The sequence below is a fragment of the Corvus kubaryi genome, unplaced genomic scaffold (genome assembly GCF_017639235.1).
Source record: "Corvus kubaryi isolate FWS band 111438036 unplaced genomic scaffold, C.kubaryi_AGA036_p1.0 37232, whole genome shotgun sequence".
Taxonomy (NCBI): Eukaryota; Metazoa; Chordata; class Aves; order Passeriformes; family Corvidae; genus Corvus; species Corvus kubaryi.
In genome coordinates, this window is record NW_024581066.1 from 1,442,858 (window position 1) to 1,467,302 (window position 24,445).

Sequence of the window (24,445 nt, forward strand, 5' to 3'; positions counted from 1 at the left end):
CACCTATGCTGTTTTAAGATCAGGCATTCATGTCTTCTCACATCTTCTGGGACGTCGGGGGAAAAAACCCCAAACAATCAGTATTTTACTAATTAGCAACATTTAAGTGAGCTGAAAGCTAATAACCTGTTTTCAACAAGGCATTTAATTATGTAGCACACACAAGCACTATTGTTTATTCAGACCCTTAATTAGCTCAGTTTACTCCTTGTCCACAACAATGAAAAACTGCAAGTTCTTAGGTGTAAGTAACCTGAAGAAAGGTTTGAGGTCCCTCTGTTTATGAGTGCACTGGTACAGAAAACAAATAAAAGCAAGTAGATAATCACTTCAGTTATGCCAATGTGTAATGAGAGCATAGATGAAGTCTAAGATAATTGTTGAGTTCAAACATATCTAGGTACCTCCTAGACTAGCATGGGCAAGGCACAGAGGCAGTCCAGCTCTTTCTGGCAGCTGGGTCTAATGGTGTTCATTTCTCACTGAAAGGCACTACTCATGGCCAGATCAGCTGAAGAAAACTTCTCAAGCATACACAGAATGAGGCTCAGCTATGTCTTTTCTGAGGTGTGCCTTGACATCCTTGACAGTGCATTTCAAGGAATTACTTTAAACAAAAACATGATACAGTTATAACTAAAAAATTTCTGGAAAACATGCAGTCCTGCCAACTGCTCTAACTCCCAAAGACACAGCAAGCCGATATCCTACAGCAAGCTTGTCCAGCATTAATACTATGCCAAGCAGTGCAAAAACCTTAACTCTTCCTAGAAGGTCTCAGGTGACCAGATCTATACTGGACATATGAACATCATGCTCCCATCACACATATGTGCATTTCAGTGTCGGGCCATATGCAAAGTTTCCTGTTCTATAACACACCTGATGTATTTCGGTTGCAGCAGGAGAGGAAGCAGAGCAGAGAGCTTTTCACTGTCCCTACAGAAAGCCACATCTCAGCCCAGCTGGAAGGTCATAAACCCCTGCGCTATTATATGCACCTCAATCTGAAGTTAACCAGCAGCTCATTTAAACAGATGTTCCTTTTGTTTAAGCAAAATTGATAAAACTGAGAATGGCATTGCCACATGGCCCAAAATAAATGCATGTTAATATCTATCCGTTAATGATTTTAAAAATTATTTCGGCCAACAGTCCCTATATCTACCCTTGAGATGAGCAACATATGTTTGAGAGTTCTCTGGTACACTACCAGATGGAGACTGACAAACAGAGGCAGAGGTGAACTTGAGAGACTAAGATTTTTTTTTATTATTACTTTAAGGAAACTGAAATTGCCAATTAGCTTGAGACAGCTTTTGGTGCAAGGAAGTATAAATTCTGAATTGCTTACTGGTTAGCAAATGCAAAGAAACATATTTTGCACTGAGAAAGGTCACACCCCTTTTCAGCATTTTGGAGAGCTTTCTGGAAGCTTGGTTTTATTAAAGCAAAGAAGGGAAGAAATTTAGTAAGTGTCTAATAATCTTCAGAGTATCCAATATTTGAAGTGAAATTTATTTCTTGCACGCAAAAAGACAAGCAGGTACTTTAACTATACACTCACGTAGCCATCTGCTGCCTCGGTTTTAAAAGGCTACCTCAAACTGCGAAGCTGGATGATTAAACAAAAAGTGAGAGAGATTAAATCAGACAAGGTTTAACTTGGTCCCTTGAACCAAATGTTCCTGCCGTGCATATAACTTCAAAAACTGTCTGAAGGAAAACTCTCACAGAAATGCCTGCTTCCTCAGCCCTAGGGTTTTCCACAGAGCCCTCTAGAAAGCAACATAGTTTCTTTTGGTCTGCTTTGCACAAGCAACATTAGACCTTCACTGCCACAGCACTATCCATATGCCACAGCTATCCACAGGAGGTTTCACAAACAAAAACACCTTTTTTCTCCTGTTTCTGTTTTTTGCTGGTACTATAGCACTCTGTCCCCAAGCTCCCTTCCGCTCTGAGTGTGAACAGTGCGCAAACACAGGCAACTCAGGGAAAGGGAAGAGGACCAGGACACTGGATTTAATCCTGCAGCACAGCAGATGCATGAACAACAGCCCTGAATGACCACGTTTGATAGTAAGGGGCTGAGGGGGGTACTAAACCACATTTAAGAGAAGATTAGCTGCAGAAGCTTTTCCAATGGTCCAGCTACCTCAGCAGCAATGACACAAAATCCTGCTGAGGCAGAAGTGTACATATAATTCTCACCTGGGTCACGGTATGGCAGGCCACAGACCCAAAGCACTCGTGGCAGGCAACAGCCTGACAAACACAACCAGGTTCTGTTTCCTTTCTCAGCCCTTCTCCTTGGTGGGCACAACAATCACAGACAGACTTAGCTTGGGAACAGATGGATTCATTTCAACACTTTTGGTTCTCCTGCTTGTGTAGCAGGGAAAAAAATCTGCAATATTTCTGTACATGATACCCTTACTATTGTGTAAGTATAATTACAGCTTTTGGGAAAAGAAAGGCACCACACAAGAAGGAAGGTATTAGTTCATGATTTAAACAGCAGCCAGGACTAACTTAGACACTTATGCTGGGTGAGGACTGTGCAGACAATTTCCATGATCTCTGCTGCACCACAATAAGGTTTGCCTGAATCTCATAACCCTAGGGAAATTGCTTTAAACAAGCATAAAATCTCATTGTCAAACTGCTAACGTCTGGTACTTGGCAGTTCCAAGATAATGCCCCACTTCCACCCCAAGCCTCGTGCAGAGCCCACACCTACCTAAAGACACATCAGGAAAAGAAGTTCCGCCACCAGAGAGAAAATGAAGAATGCTGGAAAGAGGGTCTCAAATGTAGGTTACAGCAGGGGGAAATGAGAAAGATCTGACCTGGATGTATCCTTGCAACTGAAGGTACTCTGGAGCAGCAACCCAGTCTGATTCTGCACTTCCACACCCCATGTGAAGTGAAGCTCATACAATCTCTGTGACTGGGCAAAATTATTGTGTAAAGGATTGTTGTGGTGCCAGATATCTCCACAATTTAATCAGACTGACCCCATCTCTAGTAGCCAGAGGCAGCCACAAGGTTACTATCAGAGGTCATCTGGTATTACTGCTGGGTTATTCTGCCACCAGAGAGACTTTCAGGTCTCTCACGTCACAGGCTGGAAACCAGTGTTGTTTCCAGGGGTCCCCAGGCTGTACTTTGCCTGATGATCTGGGAGAACAAAGGAGCAGGTGTCACCATTGCAACACAACATCATAAAGAGAGGATAATACAGATAATAAAGTGAATTACAGGAGACAAGTGATTCAACCAAAAGTGAATGACAATGGAAGTTATTAGGTAAAGAAGAAAACTATTTCAAACTAGGAGAAAGGTAGATTTAGAGAGCATAGGGAACTACAAAGCACTGAGGCCTCATGGACAACATCAATTAAGGCATACAAGACATTTGGCCCTTTACCTGGCACAAGAAACATTACAATTTAATGAGACCTTGGTAGTGCAGAAGTCCTCCAAAGGCTCATGTATGATTGTACTGGAAGGTTTCATGGTAGTACAGACAAATCATCAGGTCTTATGCCTCCCTCCAGGACTGAAAATAATCCAAGGCACTCCTGGGGTACAGCTTCTGGCTTAGTTTCCTCCAAAGAAACAGACACCAAAGCTGCTCAAACGAAATCAGTCACGGCAAGCAGCACAATCAGGGATTGCTTCAAAATTCACTACCATGCCATAGCAAGATACCAACACAGATACTGGCATCAAACTAATTCAGGTGTCAGACCCCTCAAAATTAGAGACAGGTCCTAAGCTGAAACAGAAGCATTCAAATATTTCAGATTTTGAATGGAGATCTGAGCAACAGCTACATCTGTGTTGATGCAAGTCTGCAGCCAGCCTTGGTGCAGCCCAGTGCATACAGGAGCAACCGATGTGGCAACTGCTCACATAACTCTTGTCTGAAACTGGTACCTCTGGAAGGTTTTTTAATTAAAAAGGATTTAGTGCTATTAAACAATAAAATATCAGAACCCCAGAGGAGGCATAATTGCAAGATGAATTGCGCAGCTCCACAGTTACCAAATCCACATGGTGTTACTGGCAGCTGGCCTTCAATTAGAAGAAGGTAACAAGAAAAAGCACACAGCCAGTGACAGTGAGGCAAGGTGCCCGTTGTCCCTTAAAGGAGCCCCTACTGCTCCCCTCAGAGCTTCTGCACTGGCTGGGCTTGGAGACAGCTATGGCCCTAGAACTTACCATAACCTCTCTGACTACAATGTGGAAAGCAAGGTGTGCAAAGCTCACCTGGTGTAACTTCAATGCTATCATAACCTGAGTGGTCTTCGCATACAGGAGCAAAAGCTTCAACTCCGTCAGCCAGAAGTATATAAAATTTGCCTTCAACAAGCTCTGGCTGTGGTCCAGGATCTGTACTGGCAACTTTGCAGAACAAATCTATTTAACAATAACCTCCCTCCTGCTACTTCAGCATCTCCCCACAAAGACCTGCCCACAGTGGGAGCTGCATAAGAACAAATAAAAGCCAAACAGAGGTAGAGTGAAATAGCTCATACAGATCTGAAAAACTTCTATAGTTTGTTCTTTCAAAGATGTATAAGCAGGCCAAAAAAGCTTTGCTTTGGTTTGGGTTTTTTGGCAGGGGCAGGGTAAGGAAGCAAGGCATGCAAAAGTAAAGCATGTGCTTGTTTTGATAGTCCAGATATTTCACTTAGTATTTTCAAAGCATTTCAAAATAACACTTGAAAACCAAGAAATCTACATAAAGAGAAAATTTCCCTACAGAGCCCTGAACAGAATACTTTGTTTGACCAAAATTAGATTCCCTTCCACGTTCCATTTGCCCCCATGATCCTGTTTCTTGCTGTCAAGAAGCAAGAAAGAGCTCCCTCACTACATGCACAAAGCTATTTTATATGGCACCAAAGGGACACAGATGACTTTATGAACTCCTGCCATGTAGTTACAACCCAGCAGTGTCTGGGCTCCTCATTTGCTAGGATACCAACCCCTGCACTGTGCTGTGGATGCATTTGCCACCTATTTTGCATTCACTGACAATGATTTAACCTGCACTGAAGCAGAGGATACTCTAAACTTCAGCTGCTTTGGCTTTAAGTGGGATACCGATTACTCAGATACCCATAATAATCTTATTTCATAATTTTCTGTTAAGAAAATAATATAATGACCAGCATACTTGAAGAAGATGAATACTAACACAGCTGCAATCAAATCAATCAGGAAACTGATCTACATGAAAGAACAAGAAAAAAAAAAAAAGACAGACTCAAAGGAATGAGGAGAAGCCCCCACATTTCAGTTGGGTGAAATTCCCAATCTAGTTTGCTGCGTAACTACAGATGAAAAAAAGACTGCAGTGCAGTGCCACTGAAGAAAGATAAGATAACCCAACCTTCAGGGCACATCTCAAAAGAGCACTCAAAAATGAATACAACTATTTCAGTGCAACCTATAATAAAAGAATTCCTGTGACAATTCAGGTTTAATTTACTTGCCTGTCACAAAAAACGTCTGTAGCAGTACAGGCATACATGGTTTCCAGCATAAAATCTTGGTCTAATGTTGTGATCTTTCTTCTATTCAATTACCATGAACATATTCCCAGCCCTCCAAGTCCAGGTACTTGCAGACAGTATGCCAATACAGACTCTTGCAGGGATGCTGACACACATGCTAGGTAACACAACAAAAAGAAGTCTCAGCCTCAGCATTTCTAAAGAGATCTGACACGAGTGGGACAGTATTGATTGTCTCTGCTGTACTTTATAGGCTACCTTTGCAAGCAGCATTTTCAAAAAGGGATGAAGATGATGTTGCAACCACAAGGGATGTGATCCTGTAAGAAAAAAAATCTTGCAAATGCACCTATTCCTTAGCATCAAAGACCGGTAGGCCCATGCTCTGTGGATTTGTCTTGTGAAAGGCTGCTCTTGAGTCTCTGTACGCACACGAGTCTGAATAGGCATACAGCACTGAACACCAGATTAACTCTCAAGTTTCTCAATGAACAGATTCCTATCTCCCTGCAGTTGCTTGTGTACCCTGAGATAAATGAGCAATCCAAAGACCCAGAGAAAGCACTATTGCTGAACCGTGCCCACAATGCAGACAGGGATTCAGAAGCTGCCACACTGAACGAGTAAGAAGGAAGTCACACCTCAGTGAGCAGCTCTGTGGCATCACGCAGGGACAAGAACTGACTGACATCATGTGCAGTTAGACTAGTGGCACAGCACATACCTGCTGAGCATGTAAAAAGTTCTTCATACCACTTTCAGCCTGCTACTCTGCTAGGCAACCTGCTGGGCCACATCTGCTGCTGAGATACACAGAAGGGCAGGCTCAAGACTGACAGCCACTAGGACAAGAGTGGTACACAAACAGTAAAAGCTATTAAAGCATAGTTTGCAAAACCTGTAATTCCCCAAGGAAAGCTCCAGCTTTCCAAACATTTACCATGTAAATTCTCCTCCCCATCTCATACTCTGACTGACAGCAACAGAAATTTTTAATACCTGACAATAATTGGTTATCAAAATTTATCATCCTATAAAAAAATAACAGAAACAGAGAATCACAAAACAGTCAACATTGGAATGAGACTCTGGATATTTCCTAACACAGCGAGGAACTAGGGCAAGTTGTTCATGTCTAGTCAGGCTGTGACCATCTTCTTCAAGGACAGAAACTCCAAAACCTCTCTGGGTCACCTGTCCTAGGTATTTGACCAACCTCACAGTAAAATAATTATGTTTAAAGGAAATTTTATGTATTTCAATATGTGAACATACACATTGATAAGATTTCCCCTGAGGCCTTCTCTTCTCCAGGCTGAAGAACACCAGCTTTCTCAGTCTCACCTCATAAGAGACTCTCATTCCTCAATAAATTTCAAGGTCATTTGCTGGACTTGTTCAAGTAAGTCCATGTCTCTCTCATACTGGGGAGCCCAGAACTGGACAAAGCACTCCAAATGTGTCACACCCCCTAGAGTAGGGGGGAAGGATCATCCTTTTGAGCTGCCAATGATGCTTTTCCTAATACAACCCAGGAAGCCATCGGTGTCCTTTGCCTCAAGGGCCTCAGGCAGGGCTTGGCGTGAGTGCTTTGATGCTGGACAAGTGCTGTTGTGTAGAAAGTCACCTCCAACCCAGTCAGACTAAGTTTCATCTCCACCCCTTATTTCATGCTATGTGTATTATGCCCAGGTCCTACATTATGCAATACATTTAAGTAATCTTTGACTGTCCCATCCCTTTTCTTTGTCATTCCTGATATCCCCTCATACCAACACTTACAACACGTTCTCCATACTTACACCATACACTTAGCACCCATCAATCAGAATTATATATTATCATTAACTAATATCCTCTGCCCTTTTACAGAGGCCAAAGCCAATTCTCCACACCACTGTAGCTGGCTAATGAACTTTCATTTAGACCTCAAAGCATAGAAAGGTCTTCACAAAGAACAAGTTGTACAAGTCACTGGTTTGAAAGACAGAATGCTAGACAAAGTGATCTAATACACCTTGCCTTCAAGTGTACATGCACTTAAGGGTGTAAAATCTAAAGGTGACATTCAGTCCTTCATAGAAGAAGTCTTTACAACCAATGACAATGCCTTCATCTCACAGCATTCTGAGAAATAAATTTATCCCAGGAAGCAGCACAAAACACTTTCATTTTAGACTTTTTTGTCTGTATCTTCTACAGGATGACGTACCAGTTACCTTTGTTACTTTTATCTCAGCTTTCCAACTAAGCCATTATCACTGTTAGATAGCCTTCAGCAAGCACACAGAGCTAAGTTATTAACAGTCACCACTATCCAAGCAGCAAAACCAGATGAGAGCAAAAACCATCCAAACTAAACGCAACCTTTAAGAAGTCTGTTCTCTCATTTTCATCTTCTCCTGCTAAGCAGAGATAAAGAATGTATCATACTAATATCCATCCCTACTTTTATGTTACACAGCACCGACTGCACTCACAGCCATTTAAGCCAATCTTGTCCTTGCTAAGATCGTGCAAGGAAAATAGGATTGGTTTAAAGCTGTGCCTATAAGGAAAGACTCTTACCTGCATTAGCCCAGGGAAGATACCAGGGGCAGCTGACATTCACATAGGTACCAGGCAGTCCGTCTGGCCAGCAGGCATAATCATCAAACGTTCTGTTGCAGAACTTGCCTTCTGCAGAGAGAGGGAAGGGAGGGTCATGCCACTGCCTTGTACTAATACAGCAAGAAGGAAAAGACTGAAGAGCAGAATGTAAGAGGAAATACAGACACAAGCATTTAAGCTCTGATGTGGAATTATATGACATTTATTTATCCAAAAGAGATAATCTTCACACAGGAAACTGTTGTTTCAGGGAGGAAGTAAGGAACAGATTAGGGTCTTGCACTGAATTGACAAGAAAGTAATGGATTGGTATTAATTTACCTATCTTTTCTTTTTTAGACCCTTACTTGTCCCAGTTTAATTTAAAATCATTTTTGCTATGAACACTAAAGATAGTAATTCTTCAGAATAGTTCAAAGTCATGCAGTTGGGAAGTCTACTATAATATATAGGTCCACCAATGAAATACCCACACACAGCCATAACTTTGCATTACAGCTTAATCAACATGAGAATACTTCAACTTTAGTTTCATTAAACTGTCATTCTTAGAGGGCAGCACTCAACTGCTCAACAGAATAATGCAGCAGAGGGAGATGAATGTGTCCGTGCCACTGTCATCAGCTACTGCTCTCACTCTGACATAATAATGTAGTTAAGACAAGGAATATTAACAGTTTTGAAATAATTCTTCACAGGCACAACCTTAGACCCATCTTCAGTGTGTCACAAAAGCACTGAAGCAGAGGACAGGCTGCATGGTATCCAATTGTGAGCATCACTGACAAATCACCACTTGTCCTCTGAACACCATGATGCTGGCACATCACAGATGCTCTCAGCACGTTACAGCAGCTCAAATGCTAAGACAAGCTACATTCTCTTTCTCCTTAAGTCGCATGCTTTTTTTCCAAAGCCATTTCAGCATTTTACAATGCTGAAAATAATTTATACCAACTTTACAACCCACAAACTCCTAGTTCAATGTGAACAGCATGGTCCCAGATTTCCTAACACCTTGACCCCTAAACAAGTTTCAGGTCTATTACATTAGTGGCTGTTTGATATGGTACAGCTACCACTTGCCACTCTGTAACACTCTGGACCTAAGGACAAACATCTTTACAATGAAATTGCTCCATAAAATGCTTCCTCTAGCAGAGGGAAGAGTCCCACAGAGAGCAGGCAGGAGCAAATGGGATAAAGAAGCAATGGACCAGAAAGAAGTATTTTCAAGTTCATAATCACTCCCTTGCTACTGTTATCATGCATTTTAAAAATTAATACATCCTATCCATACCAAACCAGCTTACCTGCCACAATGGGGGGTGTCTCATACAAGTATTTCTGGCACTGGAGCTGATACTCCTTCCATTTTTGCACAACCTCAGAGAGGGATCCATCTGAACTCTGAAAGAGAAATCACAAGTCTCAGACATTTCAGGGATTTAAACTGTAGCGTTTTTCATGCAGAATGAGTAGGTGAGTGTGAAAATGACTACAAAAAGCCAGAACAGCACTGCTTATCACAAAGGGTACAAGATGATGCTATGTATTTGCCTAATTTCAACCAAAAAAATCCCCTTCTACTTGCACCATGAGGAAACAAAAACCCTACAAACTATACTGTGTCCTTACTGAAACCCAAACTGAGCTAGCCTTGCTCTCTTTAACATGCCCCAGTTGTGTGATTTATTATCTCATGAAAAGACAGGGACAGCAGTAAGTCCTTTATTAGTAGAGGTTTTCTTTCCAACAGAAGTATTTCTGCTTCCCCATAAATGAAAACAAGGTAATTCACTGTATTCAGTGGATATTGCCCAAGCATTCTTCCAAAATGTGGATGAAAGCTTTTCCATTTTATTTTTTCTTTGATGCTTTTCCCTGCATCCTGCATATTTTTCCCGAAACTGCAGAAAGATGTGGAACCTCCTTTTTGCACGTTTTGACAGGCTGCAGGTTCCACCATCAGCTACCCCAAGTAGTGAGGGGGCAGTGGAAAAGTACGTACAAACTTCACCTGAGGACAAAGGAAATTAGCCATTATTAGAATGAACAGCTAACTCAGGGCTGGCTGCTCACTCAACCCTAGCAGATGTCCTACCTGGCTCACAGAGATCCAGCTTTACTCGCTGCATTTGAGTAAAGACATTACTCCTTCTCCCCCCCTCTTTGTATTTGTATACACCAAGTTTAAACATCCGGATTAGGGGGCTGTAAGTCATCAACAATGCAGGTAACTCAGCCTTCTTGTTCCAGAGAAAGGCTCATGGATGTCTCAGACATACAATCAACAGTATGAACCTAATGGTACAACACACTAATGCTGCTGAGTGGAAGGAAGTTCATTTAATCCCAGATATCAATCAGTTTATTTAGTGAAGCATGAGGGTAAATAATCCTTCCAGTTTTACCCTCCCAGCTTCAACTGCTAATTTTTGTTTTCCACTTGTGCTTCTAAACCTTTTTCAGATGGTTAGAATAAAACTAGAGTATGGGAAGAATTCTTTTAAAATGAAGAAGTAATTTTAAAACTCTACTGCATTTCAAGAAAGTCAAACTGAACCCTGTCCACTACAACCAGTATGACTAAAATTTAGACACCAATGCAATCACCTTGGTATAAAAGAGCAGAACAGACCAGACCTCTCAAGTCCTCTTCTTTTATATTCTTCCCATTAAAAACTGTTTGAAAAGAAATAAACCAAGCACTATATGCATAATGCTTCTGCCTGGATTAGCCCACTACATTTAACTACAAATATGGTCTTGCATATGCAATGAAAAGTACAACATTTAGTAAATACCTGTGTTATGTTTCAAGAGTAAGTACCTATTACTTAACTTGTAGCTAGGGCGGCTTCACCACCGTAATTTTAGAAGAATTTAGTCAGGTCCCCCTGAAGTCAAAACAAGCACAAGCCTGTGGATCTTGGAAACTCTGACCCTGTTTGCCTGATTTAAATCACCTTATCTATGCCACTAAATGCTGCAAAGTCTGTCTATTGTAAAACAAATGGATTCTACTGAATGTATCTATGGAAAAACAAACCCATAGCATAGTGACCTATGCTCAACATACCTGAAGGGGAAAGAAAACATCACCTGAATTAGGTCTACAGGTGCGTGTAGAGAAACAGATCATCAGTAACTAAAACGCCATTTACATATCCACGTAGGCTGAGTAAGGATAAATGACCTGAATACAGGGAGAGAAACAGTTTTCAAACTTAAGTTTCTCTCAGGCCATCTTTGCGAAGTGACTTTTAGGTTATATATCTTTTAGAATCAGAGAATCATTTAAAGGTCTTCATTTTACAAGGGTGGTAAATTGAAGTTACACAAGACTGTTTCACTATCCTCTCATCACCAGGTTAACAGTCTAATAAAGGAATTAAAAGGAACATTTCCAGGATGAACTCTTAAATTACAATTCAGTACAATTTCAGAAGTTACTAAACATCACGCATCTTCCCAAAAAGTAACTATTGATCAAGCATGTGGATGACTACATCAAGTTAATCCAAATTCAGCTTTTAAAATCATTATAAGATATAGATGCATACAGAGTTTCACTTAGAAACAAGACTCTACCTTTTAAAATATCTTGAGAATATCCTAAAACAGCTTGCACTAAAAAAATTAGCTCTTTTGGAGTCAAGAAGCTTTTAAGTAATTTTTCTAAAACAAGCTTTCATCTACGGCCTTCATGAATGCAGGAACAACCAGCTTTAACTACAGCTTAAAAGCAAGCCTCTATCCCATATTTAATGAAAGTAAAAGCATTCTACTTATACTGGTTTTTCACAATGTGAGAAGACAACTCTAAGAAAGAGATTAGCAAACTGTAAGAGTGAAATAATGAGACATGCCTTTCTGTGGAGATGACCTATTTGGTAGACAGTTTTCTATTATCTACAGTGTGTTGCAATAAGACAATCAAATATAAATTCTAAGACAATCTAATTTGTTCTCTCTATGCAACAGTTCACTGTGGTTCAGCTAAATACTGTGGTTTGTTATCAGACAAATTGACTTAAACCTGATTTTAACATATGCTAATTCCTATTTCTCAGAGCTTATGGCCCACATGAACAAGAATCACAAGTTACACAGTGCCACAGATTCACCATGTAAGTAGTTACTCAAATATGAGATACTGTCTTTTCTTGAGAAGTTATTTAATTCCTTCTGCAACAAAGCACTAAATGAAAGTATACAAGGCCAAGGTTCCTGGGTCAGCTCCTAAAATTTGGAGCAAATGGAAAACATATAGCTTCATTAAACTCAGAATTATATTTTCATTGTTGAAAGCATCTAGTTGTGGGTTTACTCTGGGGATTTTTCCTCTTATATTCAACAATGGGTGCAAAAATAGCAGCAGTTTTGCTGTGGTGAAAATATATCACAGAAGCTTAGCAGAGGAGAAGATGGAAACACAGTTGACTGGTTAAGGGGGAAAAGTCAAAGACATGAATGGATGAAAGATGTTAAGGTGAGTGACAATGCAGCCTGAGGAGCATGAAACAAATGCAGAAAAATTAGGACAATCAAGAGGACAGGACAGGAGACTCTCAGTGCACGCATACAATTAAGTACAATTAGTCTCTAGTAAGCACACTCTAAGTTAGCATATTTAACAGTCTGAAGACAGAATTCCTTACAAATCCTTAACACCTTCATAGGAAAGCCCCTTTCATTTGTCTTCATAGGCCCTACTGTAAAAGTAAGCATTTTAATCACTTTTCAACATCTTTGAAACTATTCCTGCTGAAATGAAAACCAGCATCCACACAGATACAAGGTGATCAATGCCACAAAAGCAATATTCTAATACAGTGAAATCTGAGCACACAGGGTCTAAAGCCTCCAGGCAAAATGTACCACGAAATGGCATTAAAGTGGAAGGGAGAGTTCTCAGAGCTTCAGAGGCAACTGGTGACTCCTGGGATTATCTTCTCTCTTCTCCCACCACCACATATAAGGTCTCACATCCAATAGAGTGAGAAATTCCTCCTTCTATTTGTATTTCTTTTGCCTTTGCTTGTCTATTTTTAAACAGGAACACTCTTGTTACAACTCTTTCATGTTTTTAATATTTCAGGATAACAAGCAAGACTTTGCCTTGCTGCTAAAGGCTCACATGTAATGTTACAATCACTGGGACCTCCAAATTGCTAATCTTAATCTTCAAAAGCAAAAGATAAGCTTGGCATGGCCTTGGTATTATTCCCTTGGGTAGTAATGCTGGCATCTCTACCTTGTGAGAGGAGGATTCAGATTATATTTACTGCCTTTTAGCTCAGAAGGGCACTAGTGAGTTGCTTTTAAACTTCACTGCCCTTTTTGAAAAGCCCAAAGCAACACATTATTTCAAGGCTATTCTGCTCAGGAGCAGCACAGCAACTAAGTCCAAGATAGGTGAAGACTACACACTACCAGCCTTATGCTCCTTCTGACTCATAACATTCTTTCACATGTAATACACATCTTATTAAATCATCCTTTACGTAACATAAGCTACAGGTCTGCATCAATACATCAGTGCAGAGCAGAGCAGAGCAGAGCAGGACAATCCCCTCCCTTGCCTGGCTGGCGATGCTGTGCCTGCTGCACCCCAGGACATGCTTGGCCCTCCTGGCTGCCAGGGCACTGCTGACTCATGTCCAACTTTCCATCAACCAGAACCCATGGCATTGCTTTCCTCAGTCTGTCCATACTTCCAGGGTTGCCTCATTTCAGGTGCAGAATTCAGCAGTTTCCCTTGTTGAACTTCATATGGTTGGTGATTTCCCAGCCCTCTGATTTGTCAAGGTCTCTGCAGGGCCTCTCCAATCAACAGCTCCTCCTAGTTTTCTACCATCTGCAAACTTGCTTAGTATCCCTTTCAGTCCTGTGTCCAAGCTGTTTATGAAGATGCTGAAGAGCAACGGGCCAAGGATGGGGCCCTGTGGAACCCCTCTAGTGACAGGTCCCCAGTCTGATGTCAATTCATTCCCTGTAACCCTTTGTGCCTGACCTGTGAGCCAGTTGCTCACCCATCACATGATGTGTTTATCCAGCTGTGTGCTCAAACTTTTGTGCAAAACGATCTGTGAGAGATGAGATCAAAAGCTTCACTGAAATCCAAAAGGGTTACATCAACTTTCCCTTGATCGACCAGGTGGGTTACCTGGTCATAAAAGGAAATCTGATTTACTGGTGCAGCCTCATCTTGAGTATTGTGTGCAGTTTAGGTCACCACGATATAAGAAAGACATTAAACTATTGGAGAGCATCCAAAGGGCTGTGACAATGGTGAAGGGCCTTGAGGGGAAGCCGTGTGAGGAGCAGCTGAGGTCACTGGGTCTGTTCAGCCTGGAGGAGACTGAGAGGAGACCTCATTGCAGTTACAGCTTCCTCACAAGGGGAAGAGGAGGGGCAGGCACTGATCTCTGCTCTGTAGTGACCAGTGACAGGACCCAAGGGAATGGCCTGAAGTTGTGTGAAGGGAGGGTTAGGTTGGATATGAGGAAAAGGTTCTTCACCCAGAGGGTGGCTGGGCACTGGAACAGGCTCCCCAGAGAAGTGGTCACAGCACCAGCCTGGCAGAGTTCAGGAAGTGTTCGGGCAATACTCTCGGGCACGTGGTGTCATTCTTGGGATAATGCTGTGCAGGGCCAGGAGTTGGACTCAATGATCCTTGTGGGTCCCTTCCAACTCAGCTTATTCTGTGATTCTGTGAATAAAAGTCAACACAGTGGTCACCTAATATGTTTATTGAATTCATAGCATGGACATAAGCTTGAATTTACAGTTTTGTCCTAAAATCACAGCCCAAATGGCACAGAACACAACACTACCACCCCACAAAGATTTGCTGGAATCCAGTATCATCTTGCATTTATTGGGATGTTCAAGAAAGAATGATTTCCAGGTTTCAAGCTTAGATGAATTCATTTGTTTGGGGCTTAAGTATAGCCACCCTCCTGAAAGTGCTTTCCCATGCAGCAAGATGCTTCAGCTTGCCACAAAAGCATTCTGGGAGCAGAAATTTAAAAACAGAGGCTGTAGCACAGCAGAACTCTGCAACAGCACTAACCATTCACAGAACAAATTTATCTCCCCCTGAAATTTGTCATCACATTTCTCCAATTCTAACTTGAAGTAAATATGAAAGCACATGACTGGAAGGATGCTGTTACTATACCCCCAAGCCCATCACTCAAGATCAAGATTCAGTTTGTCTGGTATTACTACAAACTTGTCAAGCTGCTCCAACCACTTGTTTCTAAGAACAGTTATGTTTCCTCAGCTGTTGCGAAAAATAAAAATCCAAACTAAACACTAAGCCAAAACACCCAGTACTGAACTTGGTATTAACAGAGTCCTTTGAATCACTGTTCACCCCATGATAAAACAATTCTGTCGAGGATCAGTCCTTCAAGTACAATGCTTCTGGAAGACCAAAAAGACATTCTGGAAGGGTGTTAGTGTGGGAGAAGGCTTTATTGTTCAACCCTCACTCTCCCAAAGAGATGATATTCAACCCAATTCTATAACTATTTAGTTCAACTTCCGTGTAATAAGTTAATCTAAATCCACTACATGCAACATCTCACAGTTCAGTTACTCTCCTTTAAGAACTGAAGCTATGCCAAAGAAGAAGGTACATCAAAAAAAATAATGTCTCTACTATAGGTAATTCAAAAGTAGTATCATTAAAGGTACCCTTTTACAGAGATCATAAATTAGATCACACTTTAGGACTGACATTCCCTAGATTTCTGTATTTATCACATTCTCTTGCCACATTACGTTGCCCAGTATCAAGTTTAATGTACTCATTTGACATTATGCAACACTAAGTGACCCTCTGAGATAAAGTCATTACTCTCAATCCCTTCTGTAGGGCTGCTTGACTGATCAGATGATATAATATTAATTATGCTTCCCAACTCATATTTTACAAGATACTTTGTCAGTGGTTGGATCACTCTGTACAAATTCCTCACCCTTCAGAAAAAAACAAACAGGATCAAAACAACTTATCATTCAGAGGGAAGCCAGCTTCTAGGAGCTTTTCCTGTAAATACTTCTGTTCCTTAGTTACTAATGACCAATTATTTCAGAAGCTCAAGAGCACCAGAAAAAGAAACCTTTCAGCATCCTCCCTGCTAGTGAAATGCAACAAATGAGCTTCCTCAAAAGGAGCTACCAAATTCAGGGAGAAACTCCCTGGTGACACCTGCCAGCTGTTCTTGCTCTCAGGCTGCAGCAGCTTAGTACTCACAAGTCCTTCAAGAAAAACAAAAAGGTTCAGGACTTCGATAAAGGCAAATCTTGAGAACAGTGTTTCACTGTCTGTCCAAGCATGGAAACCTCTCTGTTCTGTCACTCACTTCAAGTTTCATGACATTAAGCTTTGGAACTCAAAGCTGCAAGAGGAAGCTCTCATCAGACACACACGATCAATGCACAGAAAAGACATTCCTCCGTCTGCCTCTTCAGAGCTGCTCAGCCCAAATTTCTTTTTTTTTTGGTGCTGTTTGTTGCTGTTGTTCTGTTTTTTTTAAACCAGTGGCTGAATCTCAGCATTACCCTCTCTCTCTCAGCTGAAAATAACCAGTGCACCACATGGTCCCTCATGGCCTGCCTGCCCTCATTCCTTTTTCTTTTTCCTTTTACACACCTGCACAGCTTCAGAAGAAAGGTTTGGCTGGGCTCAATTCCACAGCAGCCTATAACAGCACCTATAAGCGCATTTATCACCACCACCCCGTTCCCCTCTCCCACCCCCTCCATTCTCAAGATGTGTTCTTACTAGATCAAGGAAAAAAGAATAAGCACAGGCGTCTCCTAAAGGTCTGGAAATGCAGAATGCTTCTGCACAGAATCTCAGATAAGGCATTTTAAAGAACAAAACCAAAACTGATTTGAGGCGTATTCCTGTTTCTTGGTACTTCTGCACAGGGAGCTCCCAGTTCAGCTGACTGATTGTTCCACAAATCATTCCAAATACATAAACTGTCTGAGCAGGCAGGAGAGTTCAGCCCTAACCACAAGGATTTCCATTCCAGGACCAAACACTCCAGGTCTGTCCTGGGATCTTTCACTTGTGCTTTGAAAATAACCAGTTTTCCCAACCCTGAAATTTTTGTTTTGACAAGGTGCATCTCAATGAGAAAAATATCTCTTGGCCCCTATCATTTTCTGGATCAAGACATTATTTGGCATTCAGAGACACAGATGTCAAAGCAAACTTACAAAGACCTAAATCAACTTGCATAGTATACAGTTTCAAAATAAAGGGAATAAAGTAAAGCGTAATATTTCAGCATGCTACAAAATTTAGCATCATCGAGAAACATAAATAAATAAAACCAAACTCCCGTAGGTCAAGTATGATAGTCTGAAAATGTGGTGCAAACCTCTGCTCATAGGGTTCAAGTTTCTAATATTTCTGTCTCCAGTGACGGACAGACCTGAGACAAGAACAGTTACCTGCAGAGTTTTTCTGTCCCATGCAGAACTTTCCCAGCCTGGAAAGATTTTCGTCCTTGGTGACTGTAGGACTCATGAATCCTTATGCTCACCGTTGAAGCAGGTACACATTTAGATTGGCAGCTGCTGTTACCAGAAAATGTTACCTTCATTACAATGTCTTTCATCCTTTCTGGTAAGTGTTCCTGTCAAGGATGTACTACATGAGCCACTCAAAAATGCCAGAAGAAAACTACTGAGCAACCACGCAGAGGGACAGAAGAAAAATGCAAAATTCAGAAGCAACTATAACTCACAAATTCTTGGAGAGAAGAACTCAGTCCAACAATTTTAGTGGGAGACAGCATACAGCACTCATGAGAATTACATTATCATACAAGGAGACTTTACTGTGCATTGCAAATCTAGACATACACTTCTGAAGTGCTCTTTAGCAGAGGACTTTTATTGATGCAGTTGTACAACAGAGCAAGCACAACATAATAGTTGAAAATGTATTTTTAGACAGATACACAAGGTATAGCTCTGGAAACATTAAGGAATGAACAAAGGCAAAGCTGAGAACACTGCAGGAGCAGCAGAAGCTACAAAGCTGATGATGAGAACAGCACTTCATATCTACCCTTACAGATTTAGAAACAAAATTCAGCCTAGGCTACTGGAAGAGCAACTCATCATTTCATTAAAAATTGTGTAGTAACACAGAATCATAGGATGGTTTGGGTTAAAAGACATTTAAAGATCATCTAGTTCTAATACCCCTGATATGGTCAGGGACATCTTTCACACAGATCAGGTTGCTCAGAGCTCGATCTAACCTGGCCTTGAACACTTCCAGGGATGGGACATGCACAACTTCTTTGAGCAATCTGTTCCAGTGGTTCACCACAATAATGCTCATACAAAGTAATTTTTTCTATCTAAAATCATTTTACCCTCCTTTAGTTTAAAACCACTACCCCTTGTCCCATGACACTACAAGCCCTGGTAAAAAGTCTCTCTCCACCTTTCTCATAAGCCCCATTTAAGTATTGAAAGGCCACCATAAGGTCTCCTCAGAGCCTTCTCTCCTCTGGGCTGAACTATCTGAGTGCTCTCAGCCTTTCTTTGTAGAAGTCTCAGATCACTTCCACGGCCCTCTTCCAGACCCAGTCTAACAGGTCTATTTCTTTCATTTATTGGGGGACCTCACAGCTGGATGCAGCATTCCAGGTGGGATGTCACAGGAACAGCAGAGGGAGACCCCCTTCCCTCACCCTGCTGGCCACAGTTTTGGATGCAGCCCAGGATACAGCTGGGTTTCTGGGCTGTGAGGGCACACTGCCAGCTCATGTCCAGCTTCCCATACACCAGCACCCTCGAGTCCTTACCTGCAAGGCTGCTCTTGATCCATTCTCCACCAAGCCTGCGTGGATACTGATGATTCTCCTGATCCTGGTGCAGGACCTTGCACTTGGCCTTGTTGAACATGGGCCCACTTCTCAAGCCTGTCAAGGTCCCTCTGGATGGCACCCCTTCCCTCCAGTGAATCCACTGTACCACTCAGCTTAGTGTCACCTGCAAACTTGCCAAGAGTGCACTCAATCCCACTACCATCTATTAATAAAGACATTTAAAAGCACTGGTCCCAGTACAGACACCTGAGAGACATCACAATCATGTACTATCAAATGGAACAGAGGGAAAATGAGGGATATATATGGTTAAAAAAAGCTGAGGAGGTTTAGGGTGGAATTCAAATGCCTGATCATAGGTACCTATAGTTCCCTTCACCATAGATGTGTCCCTTGTGTTGTCTCCTGCCACACCTACAGACAGGTACAGGCTTCCCCTGTATCCTACATCACATCCATTAGTCCCATACAGGGTCTTGAATACTGTAGAAGTTTTGAGCAGCTCTAGATGCCTACATTTGGACAACTGACTCATCTCTAAGCTGCTCAAGCAAAACAAACTAAAGAACATCTGTCAAAGCTGGACTTCTGGCCCCTCTTGCAGAGGTTTAAAATGCATTTAGTTAATCTGTTCCTTAGGACATACTGAACCCAGCACATTTAAAAGGATCTTTATCTTATGCTTATAACTGATTGGTTTTTCTGTACCCCAGTCATTGGCCGGTCCCAGAGCTCGATGAGCAGAGGGACACACTGAGCTGGCAGTTCCACAGAGCCATGGAATTGCAAAACTTGAGTTTTCAAGTAAAAAAAAAAAAAAAGTTACCACCAGAAAAAAAAAAATCACCACCAAAAAAAATCTAAGAGTAATCTTCCTCACAACCTCAGGGACTGAATGAGCATCACTTCACTGTAAATAATCTGTATTTTCACTAGGCAGGAAAAACTCTAAATCTTTTCACTTTCCATACCAAAACATCCCAAAAGAGTTAAGCTCCCCCAGTTTTTCAAATTACTATTTAACAGTCACTCTTCTTAAAGACCTGTGGTGCAGAGTGTAGCTATTTTTTCCAAGATCACAAATCCTGTAGCAATGTAAGCCTGGTCATCAGTTTGTCATACCATCACTGCAATCCCTGCAATAAGCTCAACAAGAAGAAAAAACAAACAACCAAATAAATCAGACAAATTAACCTTCACAAACCTTTTTCTCTCTGAAAGCATTCCCATCTACACTTATTTGTAAACAAACTTAGCTCTCCAGTTAAAAAAATACTCAACAGAAAAACAATCACCACAAAGCTGTTTTAAAAACAACACCACACACAAACCCAAAAACTGCTCTATATAATTTCATGGGTTCTGCATCTACTATCGTTTAGAGATTGCCAGAGTAGAATGCAATCAAATCTGTATTGCTTTTAGGTCCTAGTTGAGGGTAGTAGTTTATTCCGATTTTAACAAACGCAAATTAAGTCCCTCAGCAGCTCATTGTCACACTGGCTCAAGGTTCACTGTCCCATTATCTGCCGTGTGCCTCGTCCCTGCCAAGGCAGTTATATGTAGCACCTTCACAAATTGCCAGCACTTTCATCAATAGTTATGACACATTTGAGGGCAGAGCATACAGAGAAGTTCTGCCAGCAAAGCTCACCAGACGTCATCTGTTTGCCTTCCAAATCCTAAAAAGTAGAAGTGCTTGACAAATTTATCCAGAAGAGATTTACTTCCCAGTTTTCCTGCAATCCCTCTGAGCCAGGGAAGCTGACTACAGAAGTACAGACAGGTCAAGTTGAATCACAGACTTTCCTTACTCTAGGACTGCAAAGCAACTTATGAACCACCCTATTGCTACAGGAATCAGCTCAGGTCTTTCCTCAAATCCGCTGCATTAACCTTGCATATCAAATATTCAAATACTAATATGCAGTCCTTCTTGTGCAGTCAGTGCCAGGATCTCTGGCTACAGCTGAATCAGTAGCAAAGGATCTATGCATTAGCTTTGCAAGGCAACCCCACAAGCTACAGTGTTTCTGTCCCCAAACAGTAACAGAAGAGAGGAACTCAGATGCAAGATCTAACTTCTATTTTTTCAAAAGTTTATCCCTACCCCATCTTCAGGCCACTTCTAGCAGGCTTTGATCTTCATGAGTTGGGATCTCATTACATTATTTTCTCAATACACAGGCAGTCAGTGTATTCTCCTCATTCACTATCCTCACCAGCCCCGGGGCTGGATCTTACTTCTTTACTTCAGTCAGATAGCTTGAAAAACAGTCATAACTCTCCACAGAAATCAGCCTGCCTCCACCTCATTCCTTCTTTCCTTCCCTTACTCTCAGAGGTATATGCAGCTAAAGAGGACTGTGGTTTAAGCTACAGAAGTGAACTGCAACTGTGCTAATGTTAAAGCTGACGGGACTTCCATTTCTTGCCCCTTTTCCTTGGGGACACTTTCAAAATAAAGGGGAAGGCGAGCAACAGAGGAAGATTGCTGTTCCAGCTGTAAGCACACTTGTTTTCAGAAAGCAAGAGACAGGATAAAGCCCAACGGAGAATCAACTTAGTAAAGCAAGCAAAGAAAAACATGCAGGGAGCTTCAAGTAAGCTATCCAGCCTGGACAAACGGAAACACAAGAGAGAGCTGCCCCTCCAATCAAGTCTCCAAATTACTCATTTTGCGGAAGGTAAAGTTGTGCACAAAGCTTCCCCTCCCCTCAGCTCCAATTTTAAAAGCACTGAGGGAAGCAGTGACCATGCAGTAATAAAGCTGAAAATGGATAGGTCACTTAAAGGAATTACACTCATTCCATGTTAGTACTTTCACAGCTACATATTTCCCCACCAGACATTAACCTTAAATCAAGCAGCACTTGTAGGAACAGAATACATTCCCAGAGAAGATGCTAGAGAAAAAACTGAGGAACTTAAATAGCAGAGGCTTGGCTTGACAGGTATTTTCAGAAGAAAAGTTTTCTTTCTGAGTGAACCTGCTCTGCAAAAGACTTACGTTTTCATGTCAGTTCATCCTTAAAATGTACTTTTGAAGCGCTGATAGCATACCTATCAGTATTTAAAGCAGTATAAACCAGCACCACTGCTGAAAGCAGTGTTTTCTCTGTCCCCAGAGAAAGGTGGTGATCTTCTCCCCCATGCCTCACTCCCCTTTTCTCTTTATGCCTTATGATGCACTCATACCATCAGCAACCGCAAGCCCAACAGCCTTACTCTCAGAGGTAAAATTAAGCAGGAAAAATATTTGACAGGCTAAGTGTTGCTGTGAAGCAGAGACAAATGCAGCACAGCTCACAGGGAGACATAAGAATACTCTTAATTTTCCACCATCTTAGAATTGAGTAGTAAGTAAAATCCTGGATAGCATATAAACTGAATTACCAGTATCAAAATGTTAAGCTAGGAGTCAAATGTATTAAAATGTATTAAAAGAAGCAAAGACTTGAGGACTTCAACAACAGTCCCCCTAAATTTTCGTCATCTACACTCCCTACCACACAGGTCATGATTTTTCATCTTTTGCAACCATGGTGACCTTGAGGCCAAAGGACTCACATGATAAACTCATCAATTTCCCACACAGCACCTTCTGGAGCCTCACAACAATTGCTGCATCCACCTCACACATGCCAGCTTGGCCAGAAAACACCATTCTGAAACAGATCTAATCTTGATTTGAAGACCCCAAGTGACCGAAAATCCACTGCACACTTAGGCAAGCTGCTACTGTGGTTGATCACCCTCAGTATTGAGGTCTTCACTTATTTTGAGTCTGAGTAAAATTAACCACGCAAATGACTTTGCTTAAGAGCAACTACCTTGCAAAACATGAAGTATGTCACAATAATTTTAATTAATAAGATCGATCTGAAGTAATTAAAATTGTATCTGCCTAAATTTTCCCACAGTAACAGGTTGGTTAATATTTACGAGGTTAGATAATTTTTCAGTCTTTTCACAATACTGGTGGATGAGTATCAGATTAAAAGGTTAAGAAGTACAGAGAGAAACTGAATTTTTCAAAGACTGTTACCATTAGGTACTGCCACACTGTTGTGGAGCCCTGCAAAGGAGAGTCCAGGCTCCTCCACCCCACTGCCATTAAGTTGGTTTCTGATAAAGAAGCCAGTAGTCCCTTAGCCTCAGATTATGCAGACTTGTTAGAGATTTTTATCTTCATTAGCATTTTTGAAACTGTTGGTTTGTACTTGTTGCCACCACTTCCATTTCCTACAAGAACGGTTTAAGTTCTAAGAAGACACCTACAGAGCTGGGGGTATTGGGGACACTATCAGCATCACTATGACCTCAAAGTTAAAAGTATTTGTGCTTTTTATATGGTAGTTTTTTCCTTTCGTGCCATTTTTACTCTTTCAGCTTTGCAGCTGCAGATGGTAGCTTACTTTTTTTTTTACTTTTCCAGTTAGAAGGAATGAATTGGGTAAACAAGTCAAAATCTGTAGATGGAAGTGCTGCAGTATCAGGGCTATAAATCACATCTGCTTCTAGAGATTGATAAAAGCTTTCATGCCTGAACACCTTGCCCAAAAAAACACACCTTCTCCTTGCAGCTACTAAAGAAGCACACTGCTGTACTACAGACAACAGTCCCTTTTCCACCTCAAGCATCTTTTTTGCTTTAGCATTGTAGATTATGAGGGCAGAAAGTTCACTGAAACACTTAGATTTAAAATAGGTAAATAAGCCACCGTATGTGAAGTTTCTGCTCAAACACCACTACATAAGTAAAAACACTTATTACCCAGGTAGAATTAGAAATACTAAGTGGAAAAGAATGAAAGGTCAGGTCCAAAAACAGGCTGGAAACAGCAGAAACGAAAAACCTCGTGTTCTAAACAACCTGCAGGAACCGCTTCGGTTCAGATCACTTAGACCTCCTCCTTTACAGCAACCAAGATTTATTCAGATGCAGTGAGTAAGTGCATGCAAACATCCTGCAACATCCTCCATACAACAGTCTCCAATTATTAAAATGAGCAAGTCAGAAAATCATGAAGTTAAATCTTTTACAATTCTTGTCTCCAAAATGATTCAGCTATGCTGAGTGTTTTAAAAAGGAGGGGAAAAAATAGACAAAAGAACATTTTTATTAGTTTTTCAAAACCAAAAGAAGCACAAATGTTCATCACTACAATTTAGTGAGGCTCCAGGTCAGCCCAAATATCTCTGTAGGCTAACCACTATATAAAAAGCAGGGGGGAACTTCCTAAAAATCTCCATCTTAACTGGAGTTGTTCAGTAGTATCCATTTCATGGAATTCAAGGGAGGAAACAACACAGCCAAAAAAGGCAGCAATTCACTACATGGAGGACAGGAAGACAACACTGGCCAGAGCTGGGACATGCTCCCTGGAGGGGCCCATTAGATGAGCAGCTTGGGCAAGCGGACAA

At 41.3% G+C, this 24,445-nt stretch overlaps 1 protein-coding gene across 1 annotated transcript in view; it reads right to left on the minus strand.

The window, feature by feature from the left end:
- The window catches only part of GLP1R (glucagon like peptide 1 receptor), an 81,896-nt gene that overhangs the window by 43,919 nt on the left and 13,532 nt on the right, over nucleotides 1–24,445 (minus strand). The window contains exons 2-3 of the mRNA XM_042022935.1: nucleotides 9,455–9,551; nucleotides 8,100–8,210 (exon numbers count right to left, since the gene is read on the minus strand). Of these exons, the coding sequence (XP_041878869.1) occupies nucleotides 8,100–8,210; nucleotides 9,455–9,551 (208 nt within the window). The remainder of the gene's footprint in view (nucleotides 1–8,099; nucleotides 8,211–9,454; nucleotides 9,552–24,445) is intronic.